The sequence below is a fragment of the Crotalus tigris genome, unplaced genomic scaffold, assembly GCF_016545835.1.
Source record: "Crotalus tigris isolate CLP2741 ecotype Arizona unplaced genomic scaffold, ASM1654583v1 scf7180000017672.2133156, whole genome shotgun sequence".
NCBI lineage: Eukaryota > Metazoa > Chordata > Lepidosauria > Squamata > Viperidae > Crotalus > Crotalus tigris.
The window spans coordinates 1503664-1520061 of NW_024096557.1; the positions used below are offsets into that span (position 1 = coordinate 1503664).

At 34.2% G+C, this 16398-nt stretch overlaps 2 protein-coding genes across 5 annotated transcripts in view; one reads left to right on the plus strand and one right to left on the minus strand.

Moving 5' to 3' along the window:
- The window catches only part of LIPI (lipase I), a 24903-nt gene extending 19782 nt beyond the window's left edge, over window positions 1–5121 (minus strand). Inside the window, exons 1-2 of one of the 4 annotated variants that reach the window (XM_039337231.1) lie at window positions 4991–5121; window positions 1164–1281 (exon numbers count right to left, since the gene is read on the minus strand). In XM_039337231.1, coding sequence (XP_039193165.1) covers window positions 1164–1230 — 67 coding nt within the window. In that variant the 5' untranslated portion in view covers window positions 1231–1281; window positions 4991–5121. The other 3 variants (XM_039337230.1, XM_039337233.1, XM_039337229.1) reach the window with 3 other exon arrangements.
- Window positions 5023–12722, plus strand: RBM11 (RNA binding motif protein 11). The gene is made up of 5 exons (XM_039337234.1): window positions 5023–5214; window positions 8900–9062; window positions 10396–10468; window positions 11074–11167; window positions 12260–12722. Exons 1-5 carry the CDS (start codon window positions 5107–5109, stop codon window positions 12527–12529), a joined length of 708 nt encoding a protein of 235 aa, XP_039193168.1. The 5' UTR covers window positions 5023–5106; the 3' UTR covers window positions 12530–12722.
- Window positions 12723–16398: the final 3676 nt, after the last annotated feature.

Below are 16398 nucleotides of genomic sequence, written 5' to 3' on the forward strand. Positions count from 1 at the left end.
CAATTTAAATAGGTGAGGCTGTTTCTTTTCCTCAGGGGTTGTATATCTTTTAAATCGCAAAAAGTTCTTTCCTCCAGATTCTCAAAACCAGACTTTACACAGACGTTTTTACAGTACTTGATCTGCTATGAACAGGTAATATTTTGTGGCATATAAAGAGTGCAGGAAGATATAATAATTTCCATTTACAAAAATATTTGATTTCATTTATTTGAATGGTTGTTGAAATCTACACATTTTAATACTCAGAAATATACAAAATGATGCATAGATATTTGTTTAGCAAGATAGCCTTTTTTCCTTGAAAAAATACAATGGTTCTGTATTTTACAAGAAAGCTTGTGATTTTCACCTTTAATACTATTTATGTCTTACAATCAATAATATAAACTTACTATAAGCTTTTAGGTATTCCAATTAACATGACATAGGTACTAAAGCTAAGAATGCTAAAATAAATCATTATGGCCTATAGTTGCTTTCCCCCCTTACTATTCACAGCAATACAATAAATCTTTGTGCTTTATTTTTTCATCTTCCTGTTTTGAGTATCATTGTTTTATTTTGCATTTTCTTTATGTTATTTCCTTGAAATCTAATGATTCTATTAAATGTATTTATTTTTATATTATCTCACTGAATCTATTTATATGATTCTTATATGATTTCTACATCATATATTTGTCAATTATGAGGACTGGTAGAATGCTTTTCAAAAATCCTTAGAATTTGTCAAAAGAAAGCAGTAATGCACTTTTCCAGAAAAATAGAGAAAAATCAAAAGGTATGTTTCTAAATTTAAATGTGTAATTCTCAGAATAATTATACTTGGAAGGACAGCTACAGTATACTTAAATGCTATAGACTGAAATAGAGAAATAATCAAAAGAAAATTGCTAAATACACAAAGAATTCAGAGGGTGCATCAGCAAAGTATACGGTATCATCAATGTACGTCATCAAAGAGGAAATACTATCCTGTCAGAAGAGAAGCATTTATCAGCAAAACCAGGCAGTGGAATGCTAATTTTTCTAGGGAATAAGGAATGGGGAAAGACAGATGTTGACATCAATCCTTTTCTTGGAAGAAAAGAGCAATATTGACACTAACTTCACAGGAAACAATTTGGTAGTTTCAGTTATAGCAGTTGCTAATACTGTACCTGTAATGCTTTTGTTGATATGACAGGAGGGAGGAGTGCAGTTTTGCTCATTCTGTGAAAGTTGCATGGCTAGGCCTAGTGTACTGGCTGAGATTAGTATCAGAAGTCACTCTTTCTGCTGTAAAATGATGAGTCATCTGTTGTGAGATCAGTCTGAGTAGTGTGAAACTCTGATACGTTTGGTAATTGGTTATTTAAACAAGGGAAAACTGTTATACATAGATGAATGTGAATGTTAATCAAACAAACACATTCTATATACAGTATGTTGAACATGTGCTATTATATATCATTTATCCTGACATTAGGCTGATATGGCAGGAAACAGAAGTTTCCTTGCTAGATGTAACTATTGTATCAGTGTGGATCAGATGTCTTCCAAGGCTCATCAAAACAACTGACAAGTATCTATTGATTTTACAAATATCTTCAGTAAAAGGCAAAATTTTAGATTATGTTCATTTGTTTCCCTTTTTAATGTGTAATACAGCACTGATTGTAGCTCTCCTTTGTAACGTGTGTGTGTGTGTGTGTGTGTGTGTGTGAGAGAGAGAGAGAGAGAGAGAGAGAGAGAGAGAGAGAGAGAGAGAGAATTGTTTAGGATGGAGACTTTTTTGCTCTTTTAGTAGCTTCAAATGAACAGTATATTTTGGTAAAAGTGCTTATCATTATCACACCTTGCCCTATATTAGCGAATGGAAAAGAAAACCCAAAGTCAAATTCCAGGCAGATTACGTAATCCTTAGAAATTTTAAAATCAACTAAGTATTTGTTTTCAACTAACACATTCAATCAAATAATTTATGTTAAGTAATAACATAAGAAAACAAATTTTGTCTCAACCAAGACTGAGGAATGGTTAGGCAAGGAAGAGACAATTTATCTGTATCTGAATATCTTTGGGATGATTTTCTGTCAAGCTAGTGACAGAAAACACGGTATTTTTAATCTTTTTTTTAAAAAAAAACATTGGACACTTAGGAAAGGCTTGATAAGCTTCATCAGGTTTCATATTGTTCCTTTATTAAAATGGCAGGCTGACTGGGCCATCAGCCAAGAAGCATTCTAAAGCTAAGGCAGCTGCAGAAATTGTAACCCAACCACCAATTAATATAGAGTATTCTTTCAAAGGCCCAGTTGCTGGACTCTCCCTTCAGCTACGGTTTGCACATATCTCAAATAATGCTTACTCTGAGAAATAATATAAATTAATACAGATGGCCTTCTTACAAAACAAATAATCTTCTATTAAACTAATTACTTTATATTCAAATATTTCAAATTTGAAAATGAATTTTTGACAGCTGTAGAACTTTAATTTAAAATTTTCATCCATAACATTATTCAAAATTAATACATTTCAGAACTTTTAAAATTTTAGTCCAAGTGTTTGTTTTGGGATGTAGTTATTAGAATACTGCCACCTAACAGAAAGGATACTGGAAAAATTAGGTTAATTAGCCATGAAGTAAGTAAAACTCTTTATTACAAAGCTTTACATAAGATCACCTTGGCAAGAAAAAGCTTCTAAGTCTCTAATATTTTTATTGCTTGAACCACAGTGAAAGTTTTAATAAAAATAAAATCCTACAGCCAGCTCCTAAGGATCAAACTAATTTTATTCTCAGCTTAATTTTGATAGAGTTACATAATGAAATAATTTCCTTTACAATCGTACCAATGTCCAGATCCAAAGTAGAAAGTACTGACATACAGCTAGCCCTCGACTTACCCACAATTGAGCCCAAAATTTCTGTTGCTAAGTGAAACATTTTTAAGTGAGTTTGCCCCATTTTACCTTTCTTGTCACAATTGTTACATGAATCACTGTAGTTGTTAAATTAATCAAACTGTTAAGTGAATCTGGTTTCCCCACTGACTTTGGTTGTCAGAAGGGGATCACATGATTCCAGAACACTGCAACCATCATAAATGTGAATCAGATGCCAAGCATCTCAATTTCGATCACGTGACCATAATATGCTGCAACATTCTTGGTAAGCTAGGAAAAGGTGGAATAGACAACATCACCACCAGATGGATCTGTAGCTGGCTAACAAACCGTACTCAATGAATAGTTCTCAATGGCACTACACCCACATGGAGAGAAGTAAGCAGTGGGGTACCACAAGGCTCCATCTTAGCCCTAGTACTCTTCAATATCTTCATAAATGACTTAGATGAGGGAACTGAAGGGGAACTCATCAAATTTGCAGATGACACCAAACTGGCAGGAGAAGCCAACACCCCAGAAGACAAACTTAGGATCCAAAAAGATCTTGACAAACTTGAATAATGGGCCCAATCCAACAAAATGAGTTTCAATGTGGAGAAAAGCAAAGTTTTACATTTAGGCAGGAAAAACCATGCGTACAAATACAGATTGGGTGAGACCTGGCTTAAAAACAGTAACTGTGAGAGGGACCTTGGAGTCCTACTGGACAATCACTTGACTATGAGCCAGCAGCGTACAGCAGCAACCAAAAAAGCTAATACAGTCCTGGGCTGTATAAACAGAGGCATAGAATCAGGATCACACAAAGTATTATAAAATCCTTGTAAGACCACACCTGGAATACTGCAGCTCTATTCTATTCTTCTATGTATGTCCACATACAGCTAGAATAAGTAGATCTGCTTATGTTTCAGAAAATGTTAAGCCAGTCACTCCCTCTCTACCCAAATCATCTTGCAGTTATTGTGTCGAAAATAGGAAGCAGAGTTCTGGATATATTTGCCACTTTGAATTATACATAAAAAGGCAGAATAAATATTTAATAACAATGTAGCATCATATTATTCAAGTAACAATTATGAAACTGATCTGAAACAAGAAGAGTAAATTTCTCTTGAATTACTCATCCAAATATTAAAAAATTATCCTGCTACTATATAACAACCCAGAGTGTTCTAGGTAATGGAGTTAATTTATTGGGAAAAGATGTGCGAACATTATGCACACTGCCTTGTTCAAAATAACACTGCACATTGTTAGTTGCGAAGTCATGTTTGACCCATCGTGACCCCATGGACAACATTCCTCTAGGCCAGTGATTCTCAACCTTTCTAATGCCGTGACCCCATAATACAGTTCCCCATGTTATAGTGACCCCCAAGTGGGTGTGGCCACCAATAAGAGGGAGTAGGACAGCTAGGGAAATGGAAAAAAATGGCGGACAGCATGGTTTGGTGACCCCTGTGAAATGTTCATTCGACCCCAAATGGGGTCCCGACCCACAGGTTGAGAACCACTGCTCTAGGCCTTCCTGTCCTCTACCATCTTCTGAAGTCAATTTAAGCTCATGCTTACTGCTTCAGTGACTCCATCCAGCCGCCTCATTGTCATCCCCTTCTTCTATCTCCCTCAATCTCTCCTAAAATTAGGTTCTTCTCCAGTGAGTCCTTCCTTCTCATTAGGTGGCCAAAGTACTTGAGTTTGCATACAAATGTAATAATAAATAAAATGCAAAAAAAAAGTAAAACGTGGACAGTACATACACTGCCTTATCAAGAGAGAGAGAGAGAGAGAGAGAGAGAGAGAGAGAGAGAGAGAGATGCCATTCCGAGTTAAGAAGGTTGTTAGGATACCGAAGAATACCACCATCGGCTCTGCTGCTGCAGTCTACCCTTCAAGTGTTTGTGTGTGTGTGTGTGTGTGTGTAAAAGTGCAAATGTGCCTTTTCCGTGTGAAAAAGATGCACAGACACACTTGCTTCTTATCGTCTGAGAAAGTGATTGTAATCACTACTCTTTCGCCCTCCCACAAGTAAGCTGTATCGCGCCGGCAACTGCCGCAAAGCGCAGTAAGTAGTCTGAAAGCTTTTTACCCTACAGTTGCACGACCCCTGCGCTTTACGGCCTCGTGCGCTCTCGCCGGGGCCCCTCCCTTTTCGCCGGCTTCCCTGTCCAAAACCAGAACTCTCGGCAGCCGAGGCTGATCTTCATGAGCATGACAACCCAAAATAGGGCGGACGAGCCCGACCGGACCCTTTTCGTGGGCAATCTGGAGGGTCGCGTGAAGGAGGAGATTCTCTATGAGCTTTTCTTGCAGGTGCAAGAGCGGGTGAGGCGGGTCCTGTGGGAGGTGGGTGTGTCGGGTTGGAGGTGGTGGGCGTGGCCAGCAGTGCCGCTGAGGCCGGAAAGCACGTGTTCGTGTTGCGGCGGTGTCAAGGGAGGGAATTTCAGGGCCTGCCCATGCGACGGGATGTTGGGGCGGAAAGATGGCTTCTCACGATACCCGTCCCCCCTTTTAATTTAATAGCAAAATACTTTTTTTAAAAAAAGCGTAAGGCATAAATAATTTCACAAAACCTTATGTCACTGTACAGTTAGTAAGTTTGAAAATGTCACAGGGCTCTGTTTTTACCGCAGCTGAATGTTGTCAGAAGATACCGAGGCATATCTTTTGCAGTAGTTGACTGGGTCGCCGCGCAAGTGAAATCTATAATTGTTTGTTTTATGCTCCATTTGTGAAATACGTTACTGGAAAAAAAACTTTTTTGATTTTTTTTCTTGGATATGCTTCAAATCCATGTTTATCTTTATTTATGTTTGTTTTATTTTATCTACCCATTTTATGCTAAATATGATGACTTCCAATCAAGACAAGTTATGTAGGGTAGGGCGTTAAATTAAGAAACAAACAGAAAGCCATAATAAGTACAGGTAGATTTGTAGGACTTTGGCTTATTAAATAATAGCATATTAGACAAGTGAAACATTTTTGGAAGGAGCTTGGTTTTCTTATGAGTATGTTGCATCGAGACAGCAATTTCAGTATTTTTAAATAGAAAAAAGACAATTTGTAATAACATTTAAAAAGGGATAGAAATTAATGCACCCGACATAAAAATTAATCTTAAAATACAGAATGTCAGGTAATTCCTAGCAACAGAATTATTTGGAAAATCAAGTAAAACTGAAAGGACTTGACTTTTTATTATTATTATCAGGTAATCTGATATGCTCTCCAGCCTTAAATCCAATACTCTGGCATATATAATAGCCTGTTAGGAGGAATATGAGTTTATAACCACTCGTATTTACTTATAATTTTTCCCTGTAAATTATTCCATCATTCAGAATTAAATGGAGAGAGGGGGAGGATATTACTTTCGATTGCTGTAATGGTTTGTTTAGCCTTACGCATTTTATTTGAGTTCCTTTAATTGGCTTATGTGTCAATCTTTGCTGTTACTAGAAATATATCTTTCTTGCCTTGAGCATTTAATGTCCTCTGTGGTCCTTTCTTATTTAATTTGGCTACTTAGCTTGAATTTTTTTTCTTATAAATATAGAAATATTAAGAACTTCAGTAGTAAAGTGCAAATAAGAAATATTGAGCAGTGAAGAAATTGTGAGTTCAATTACACTGTAAATGATTGAAATTGAAATTGGGTATATTAATCAGACTGGAACATCATTTAAATTTTATTCTTTTTTCTGCAATTTAATTTGATAAAACATTTCTTAAATAGATAAAGTATAAAAGTGTTCATTTTCCCACATATAGTAGTTTTTCTGACAACTTAAATATTTATTCTTGACTGAATGTACCCAATACTCTTTTATATTGTATTGTTGGGTGAAGAAAAAGAATTTTAAATTGGGTTATTTGTATTTTAAAGCCCTACCTGTGTATGTAGCTTGCTCTAGCAGATTTTTTTATTTATTTTTTTATAAACAGGGAGAATCTACATGTTTAAAAGAAAAAGCCTCAGAATGTTTGATAGTCTACTTCCTACCTTTGAAGAAGTTCATCATCTTCAGTAGGCAATCCAAGAGTGGAAATGTGTTTTTTTTTAAAAAAAAAAAAATTCTCTCTCCTAAGAGTGGGGATTAAACAAGCTGAATCTTGTTTGGAAATGTTGACTGTGTTCAAAATTTTATTTTTTTTAAAAAAAAATCTTAAATTTAAGATATTATTCTCATCTTTATTGATTTAGCATGTGCTATTTATTTCACATGTGCTATTAGCTAAACTAGTGAGATTTATATTTGTTGATCTTTATTTCCCAGATGTTGTAACACACTCAGTTCTACTTATTAATTAACACAGTTCTGGTAAATAAATTTGAATGATTTATAATAACATTAATTGATAAATAGTGGGTTTTTTATTGTCTGGTGTAAATCTTAATTATCTCTTTAGCAGTTACTAAGTTTTTTGAAATAACTTTGTTGACTTTAAAAAGTACAAAATTGAAAGATAAATAAATTTAACTGAAGGTAAACAAATTGTTGATCATGCCTAAAAGTAATCATTTAACTTTGGCTGAAAATAACTGAATATTTATCTCTATGATTAAATGAAATGCAGTATTTCAATAGGCCTCATTTAAATTGAAATAATAATTTAATTGTATCCCTTTATTTACAATTGAACATTAGAGTTGAACATTCTTGTAATGTTTTACTTTTTTTCTTTCTGCATATAAAATATGAAAAAAATATAGCTGTAACACTGAGCATAAAATTGAGCATTTTGTTAGCACCAACTACTATAAAATATTATTTTTTTCTCTTTTTCCAGTCACAAGCTATTTTACTTTCATTGTAATATCAGTCAGAATCAGATTTGGAATTAATTCTACAAAGCAGGCACTTCATATGCCTTTAGCTTTTGATTGCTCAGAAGTTACTATCTGAATAAGTTTTAGTTTTAGTTAATTTATGTCCATAAGATTTCATCATCATCATCATTTTAGCCAGTGTCTATCCACTGCAGAATGATGGCCTCTTCCCCATGTTTCCAACCAATATGGTCCTGAGCTTTCTTTTGCCAGTTGGGCCCACAATACTTACCTAGTGTTAAATTTAAGTTTCCAAGAAAATGGAAAATTTAGTTTAACAACAACAACAAAGAAGGAATAATGTATTCTACATGTGTACAGTTGATTCCAGAGAAATGTTCATCCTTCTTCATACATCATACCAGTTTACATGTTTTCAATTGTTTCTGCAATTTCCTTAGAATTTCCTAAAAACAGACTAGTAAATATCATGAAAGACATGCCTGGGCACAGCAGTAAATGCTCTCATAAGCATTTACTTATAAGAATATATCATTGGAAATATTTTTAGCAATACAAAATAATGATCAAATCTTGCTCAACTCTAAATGCATCAACACTAATTGTCAGTCTAAGTTGTTCTCTCCGCAATGCTTGTTGCCATCATTTCTCATTCTACTGGAGAATGAGAAATAGATTTTCATTCTATGTATTAGATACAGCATTTGTATCTGATGGAAATATGTTAATTAGATTATTAAAATAATTGTTACTGGACAATCAATTTATTTGTCTATGGAATTTAAACTTACAAGATTGTCAGAATGTTGAAACTTTCTATTGATTGCCAATCCAACATGGAAAATATATATTAATACATCTATAATTACTTTGGATTTATTTTGGTTATGTCTTATATTTGATGACAGTATATGTTTGCTTTTGTTTGAATAGCAGAGCGTTTCCTGTTGTGCATTTTTAAAAATTCTTTAACTGCTTTGATACTTCATCAGGTCCATGTAAATTATGCCCATAACAGAATAAAACAAGAGATATGTAAGTAAGCTGTGAACATACAAGGACAATTACAATGCACTGCCCCTCTGCACAAAGGAAAAATGGAAACATTGGTAGAATAGGGTCCATCAAGATTTTGAATGAGTAAGTAACAATTTTGTTTTGTATAAGGGAATTATAAGAAAATAAATTTTAAGTTTCTTGCAGGCTGGACCGGTATCTAAAGTCACCATATGCAAGGACAAAGATGGAAACCCCAAGAGTTTTGGATTTGTCTGCTTTAAACACACAGAGTCAGTGCCTTATGCTATGGCTTTGCTGAATGGGATTCGTTTATATGGAAGACCAATTAAAGTTCAATATCGGTTTGGTAGGTTTAGTTACCTGCCAATAATATTTCAGAGATCTTTGGAATGTAAATGTCATTAAAATGCTGACCCATGAAATAAAGTGTCAAACAAAATTCTGCTATGACAAAGTATATTTTTCTGTCCTTTGGGTCCATTTACTGAATTAACATTTTTAAATGTTTATTTATTTAAAAAAATAAAACAGATATACTATATTTCTGGCCTTTTTAATAGTCATTTCCTTTCAAGAAAGTGGCAAGAAATTTAACTTTTACTAGAGTAAAAAGAGTGATTTGATATTAGATGCATTTTTATTTCTGTAATAATAAATTATTGACCCTTATTTCTAAATCAGTGCTTTGGTACATTCTTAAATGGGTGGGTTTGTCAGATTGCTTTTCTCCTAATCTTAAAGAAGAATTGTTACCCCATACATCTTTTATCCAAAGCTGCCCCAATTAATTTTCTTCTTTAGAAGATCAGACAATAGCAATGTTCAGGAATCATCCTAAAATTACACTTCAGTAATCCCTCAAAGATAAACCAAAATATTCACTTTTTCCCATTTATAACTCACATTAAATTGTTTTTCCACAAAGAAGCATTATGCTCCCACATGCACATTGTGCTTAATTTTTTTTATATTACTTATTTTTTTCTAATGAAGAGTCAGTGTCACTTAGACATGCAAGACATGCATCAATAATGAGCCAGTTTGGTTTAGTGATTAAGGCACCAAGCTAGAAATTAGGAATTTGTGAGTTCAAGTCCCACCTTACCCATGAAAGCCACTGGGTGACACTCTCTTTTGTTCAAGCCACCTCACAGGGTTATTGTTGTGGGGAAAATCGGAAGAGGAAGGTGTGTTGGATATGTTTGGCGGCTTCAATTATTTGTAAAGTTATAAAGGCAAGATACAAGTAAGATTTACCTTGGCTAGAATATAGAAAAGTGTTTTGATTCTGTTTTCTTCCAGGATATATGACCACTGAAGGACAAACTGAACTTATATTATAAATTTCCAACAGTGTCTTAGATGTGGAATGTTGATTTGAGAAATTGTGATTTTTTTAAAAAAAAATATTCAGAGGCATAGTTTTCCCACTAATCATTGAATATCCCTACCCTACCCACCAATAAACATTTTTAATTAAAAGGTTGCGATTTAAATGTAGTTACAGCAGTTGTGAAAATTTATATATTTTGGATTGCTTATATTCTTTTAGTGAGCATGAAAACAAATTAATAATTAATTTTGATATAATTGTGGGATTTGGTTCTATGCATTTTAGACATATGTATACAAATGCAGTGATATTTTTAATCCTAAAGTATTTAGTGTTTCATTTATAGGAAGTACTCACTGTCTGGAGTTAAGCAGCCCTTCCCAGAATATGGATGGTGAGGTACAGGCATCAACCTACAGGTAATATACATTCAGTTGTCTCCATTGTGGGATATGGGTGGGGACAGAAACTGGGGGAAGAAAAAAATCACCCTCATCATAGCACAAGCCCAGGTGCTTTCATGACACTGCACATCAGAAACCTTGTAGTGGAACAGTGTAATACTACTTTCATCATCTTGATTAAAACATCAAAATCTTGTAGACCACTATATGGCTCAGAAGCTGCACTTATTACTATACACCACTTTCAAAATATTTGTAAAATCATAAACTGTATCCAATGCTATGGAGATGTAGTTTTAATGAGCATATATGTATTGGACTATAGGCTTAGAATTTATTTTTATTTATTTATTCAATTTCTATAACCGCCCATCTCAATCAATGACTCTGCATGGCTTACAGTTAATTTAACTGTATAACTTACAGCAAAATTAGAATTCCAATATTTGCACGTTTAGCTGTTTGCTACTGTTCCATACTTATTTATCTAGGGTTAAATCACATTACGCTGAGTCAGAGTTTCTGCTGAGTATTTAGGAGTCTATTGGTAAAGAATTGAAATAGATTCTCTGTATGTTAATAGATAAATGACTTTTTGAGACAACCCTTGTTTTTAATAGGTATGCAGAAACTTATTGTGATACTCCATTACCTGTTAGTCCTTGTCAAGTGAATAATAATCCACATCAGATTTATTCTGCCATTCAGAGCATGGTAAGTTTAGCATAATGATAGTAAAACTATGCCAATAATATGTCACGTGTATGCCAATTCCTTCATTATATAGGCAAGAAACAATTATTAAGAAAGCCAAGTTATAGTGGCTTTTCAGCTTCTGGCTGCACTTTTTTATTATCTAGTTTTATTACCAACTTTCAGATGAAATGTACTTTAAAATTAGCAGTTGGCCTCTACCCATTTTATCTATATATACTATAGATATAAAAGGTGAAATTGACTGGATCCTTCAGCAGTGCTTGTTGTATGTAGTTTTATTATCAGTATCATGCTTTGCCTTGTTTTAGAGAGATGTCTCCTGACAATTACATAAAATAATATGGAATGTGGTAGAGTATTAGAAGCTACAGCTGATTTAGAAGGAAGTGGGGCAAGGTAGTTTTTGTCATCTCAATATGTTTATATAATATCAGTGTACTGAGCTGTGCTGATTTCCAGTAAGCTTTCAAATCAAATTCAAGGTTCTGATTACCACCTATAAATTACTACATGGCATAGGACCAGGCTACTTTCAAGACCATCTGTTCCCCATTATTTCTGCTTATCCCACCCGGTCTAGCAAAGAGGGCACACTCTGGGTCTTTTACCCTGAATTATGTGTTCTCTTTGTCTGCACCTGCCCTGTGGTCTTGACCTCATTAGTGTTTCTGAAGACTAGGTGGCTACTCCAGACTTTTGAGCTAGGTAGTTAGACGAGCTCTGTGGAGTTGCACTGTTACGATGACCATTGTTGTGAAATCGATAGCTCTGTGAATCATACAAGTAATTAATAACATGTCAGACCCCCCATCCAATTTTCAGTTTATAATTTTATATCAATGATGTAAACAAAAATGAAGAGATGCACAAATAGTTTATTCTATTTACAGTTTGCAAGTATGTCTCATCATGCTTAATTTTTGAAGTTATTGCATGTTACCATTTTAAAAATCATTTGTATGTAATCATGTCATTATCAAGTTTATAATTTGAAATGATTTTTAAGCAACACATGTTCTTTTTTCATACCACAATGAAGGTAGAGATGACTTGTTTTCAAATGTTTTAAAATTTTCTTCTTTTTTCTAGATGACGTGTTTGACACAACAGTATGTTCCATACATTCCATTGGAACAGCCATTTCTTTACCCACAGATGACATCTTCACAATTTCCAAGTATTCCAGTGTCATCCTACATGAATATTGGGCAAGATTCTTTTGAAAGTGTCTACTCAGAAGCAAAACCCCACAGTCAATATCTTATTACAAAAGATACTCCCAAACGAAAAAGAACTCTGGAAGTTAGGGACAACGATAGTAGCAATGAAAATAGTAGAAAAAAATGTAGGAAAAAATGAGTAAAAATGTAAACAGATAAGTTATTAAATGACTATAGGATTGTATTTCTTTATAAATAAATGTATTATTAAATAAAAGGATATGCCAAACATATATATATATATGTATTTATGTATGTATGAACCACAAATGGAATCTATGTTCTTTGAAAAAGTCATGAAAATTAAATAAAGTTTCTTGAAAAACATTTCATTTTACTTGAAAGAAAGTATGTCCTTCAAACTGTAAGCAGAAAAATTTCTGAATTACAAACATAGTTAAAATAATGAATTGTTATACTATTCACAATGTAATGCATAAAGTTAGTGATTAAAAGTCAGTTTTTGTGGTATAATAAGATTCACAAGTTGTCATTGTCAATGCTAAATTGATGAGTCATTTAAATAGAAAAAAGTACTAAAACAAGATTGGAAGATTGCTGATTTGCTTTATATTTCTTTGAAACGTATCAGGCATGGACTATATATGTTTCAAAGCAAATCTAAAGCAATATAAATATCAACTGCATATTTGTGAATTATATTTTGCTTTCTTCTAAAGTTCATGAAAACATCTCTGGAAACTCACCAGAGAAGAAGGTTGTTTTCTGTTTCTTTGCATTCATACAAATAGTGCTCAACAGATATTTAATATCTTTACATAATCAGTGGTTGTAATTTAAAGGATAATTCATATGTATACCCAACCTCATCCTGCCCATCTTTTAATCATATGCTGTATTTTTATTATTTCATTATTTGATTATATTTACATTTTTAATAATTTTATATTTTTACTGTTGTAAGCTACCCAGAGAAGCCCCATGGTGACATGGCAGCAAATAAATTTAATAAATAAACAAATGTCTTCTTTTTTTAACATTTTTTTTTATTTGAAAAAAAGTTAAAATACAAAACTCCAAAAATTTTAAAACAAAAAAAACAAATAAAAAATACAAAACAAACAAGACATAAAGTGCATTAAAAAAAAAAAAAGCCTCAACATATATACACATATTGTCCCCGGCCTAGTTGAATATATCCCAGAGCTCCATTCTGGGGTGCAGAGGCTTTTCCTGAAGTGAAACACAGGCGGGGATGACGCATGCATCATCCCAGAGCTCCATTCTATCTATGTCCTGCCTCCCATTAAAGACAGCTTAAGCCACTGCATCATCTAAATCGGGGTCTTCAAACTTGGCCCTTTTATGACTTGTGGACTTCAACTCTCAGAATTCTTCAGCCAGCGTGAACTAGACAGAAAAGAAATATATTGCCCTTTTACATATATGATTCTAACTAGCAAGAAATACAATGTATTTCCTCACAGACCTCCTGACTCTCTTATGTATGTCTTAATAAACAATCCAATTACACTTGTCCTCAGAAAGAATATATAGGTATCTCATAATAATTATTCTTTCTACACCCCAATTCTTTTACATCCCATTCTCTGAAATTGACCTAGAGACAACTGAATGGCATCTTAGCTACCTTGAAATTAGCTAATTAAGTTCCAATTAAATATAAAAGCGTAATTATTCTGCTATTTAAGATGAGAAACTACTTGGGAGTCGTCTGATTTTTTTCCCCAAGCTGGCTCATTTGGTTTTTGTTTGTTTTGTCACCTGAACATTAAGCCACTCCTGCTGAAGTGCATTATAGGCATGCTTCCAAGACCAGTGAAGATTCCAAGGTGAAATCAACTTCAGCTCCCTTAAGATAGACTTGAGCAAAGACAAATCTCAACAATAACACCATGCCAAAAGCTCTTTCAGAAAAAACTATGGTAAATAATTCCTTTATTCAATAACTAAAGAAGTAGCAAGTAATATATAAACATTAGAGCAGCGGTTCTCAACCTGTGTGTCGCGACCCCATTTGGGGTCGAACGACCATTTCATGGGGTCGCCAAACAACGCAGTCCACCATTTTTGTTCCCTTTTCCTTAGCTGTGCTACTCCCTTTTATTCTATTGGCTTTTGAAAGCCAATAGAATAGAGTCTTTTGAATAGAGTCTAATTCTATTGGCTTTCAAAAGCCAATAGGAATTGTCCAGGCTGTCTATGCCCTGCTAAGCCCACCAAAAGCCCCAGTCTGCAAACGGTGCTGCAAGTTGTCTGCAGCGAAGGTGAGCTGTCTGGAAGTTTCCACCCCTCCCTGCTGAGCAACTACTAAAAATATAAGTAAAAGAGGGCCAGAAGTGGGAAGTGGAAGGCCGGCGGGCACAGGGAACCTTACCTCCCTTGGGCTGGGCCAGCTGGTGGTCCAGCCGGTGGTCACCCTGTGCCGTCGCTGCCCCTTGCCAGCTACGCCTCGGCTGGCGCAGGGGGCGGCACCATGCATGTGCGGCGCTCCCGGGCAGGGAAAGTCCTCCACTTATGATCGGTTGGGTAGTCCTCGACTTACGACCAGTTGGGGTCGCGGCATTAAAAAGGTTGAGAATCACTGCATTAGAGGATTTAAAACACCTGTAAAATCAACATTATACTTTATTACCCAAATTGTTTCCTGTTCTTTTCCCAAGGTATGTGTCTCTGAAAGACAAAATGCCATAAATACTATAAAAACACCATTTTATAAATGCAGTCTCTCTTATAAAAAGGCATAATTTGCCATGCCGAAAAGTTGTTTCTCATTAGTCTGCAACCCAGCCATTAATTTTGTGTGTCACAATCCAGAAGGAAATATAATAGCACAAAAGATAGCAAGATACGTATTAGTCAAACCAAGAGTTAGACTTCAAATGAAAGTATGAAATGAATAGCAGTCTTGTATTATTTAATTGTACAGAAACTATTGAGAGCAATTTCAATACATAAATATTTTAACAGAAAGCCAAATGGCTTCAAAAAGAAAATAGCTAATACTGTTAGTGTTATTATAAAATAAGAAAGCTCATGACAATGCCCAAAATATTCTTAACTTCTCAAATGAATCTCAGTCTTTTGTAGCTCATGCATTACTACACCAATGGAGTAATTCACAGCTCAGGTTTAGGGATACTGATCACCTGCTCTAGCAATCTAATAGTGATAGGAATATTTTGCTTTCTTTGGTATGATACTGTATGTAAGCAGGTGTAATTGCAAGATACTATTTCTGTCAGATTGCACAGATGCAATTCTAAATTAGGCAAACCAGAAATAATTTATACCTATTTGCTAAAAAAATTTCAGGGGTTTTTCTCCCTAATATGACTTTGAAATATTGTCATTATAAGGCAAAAATTTTAGTTAACTTCAGGTATATTTATTCTTTTAAATATATTTTAACAACTAAATTTCATACACTTTTGTAATATTTATTTTGTAGTTTATTTTCCTCCATACAATCATTAGTTACTATTCTTAGCACACATTCAAATTTTTAAAAAGGATCAACATGCTGCCTTGGCAATTGTTATTTGTTTTTTTTTAGTAAAAAGTGTTATCCTGACCATAGTAATATATGGAAGCATTGCTACTGGTTTAGAAATAACAGGATGTGGTCTTGTGTTGACAAGGTTATGAAAGGATAGTACACATTCTCTTCTCGTTGCGGGGGGGGGGGGAAGGGAGAAGCAATTTATTATTGATACTATTGTTTAAAACTCCACTCCAAGGAGTTACAATTTTCTCCAATACCCTCAAAGAATGTCAAACACAGCTTGTTTAATTTGAATTTCCTTCCTGTTGCTCAGCTCTTAAGTTCCCTCTGAAATAACTGACTTAATATGCTAAATATTGCACATTCTGGATGATACAGTACTTTTGAATCATGAATATTTTTATGAAACTGATGATAGTCATAAACTTGAAACTCAAGAATCACAAATTGCCTTTGAAGGACTGCTCCATTTGAAAAGGAATTTGTTTTACCAAATAAAAAAAATGATGACAAGTTTAAAG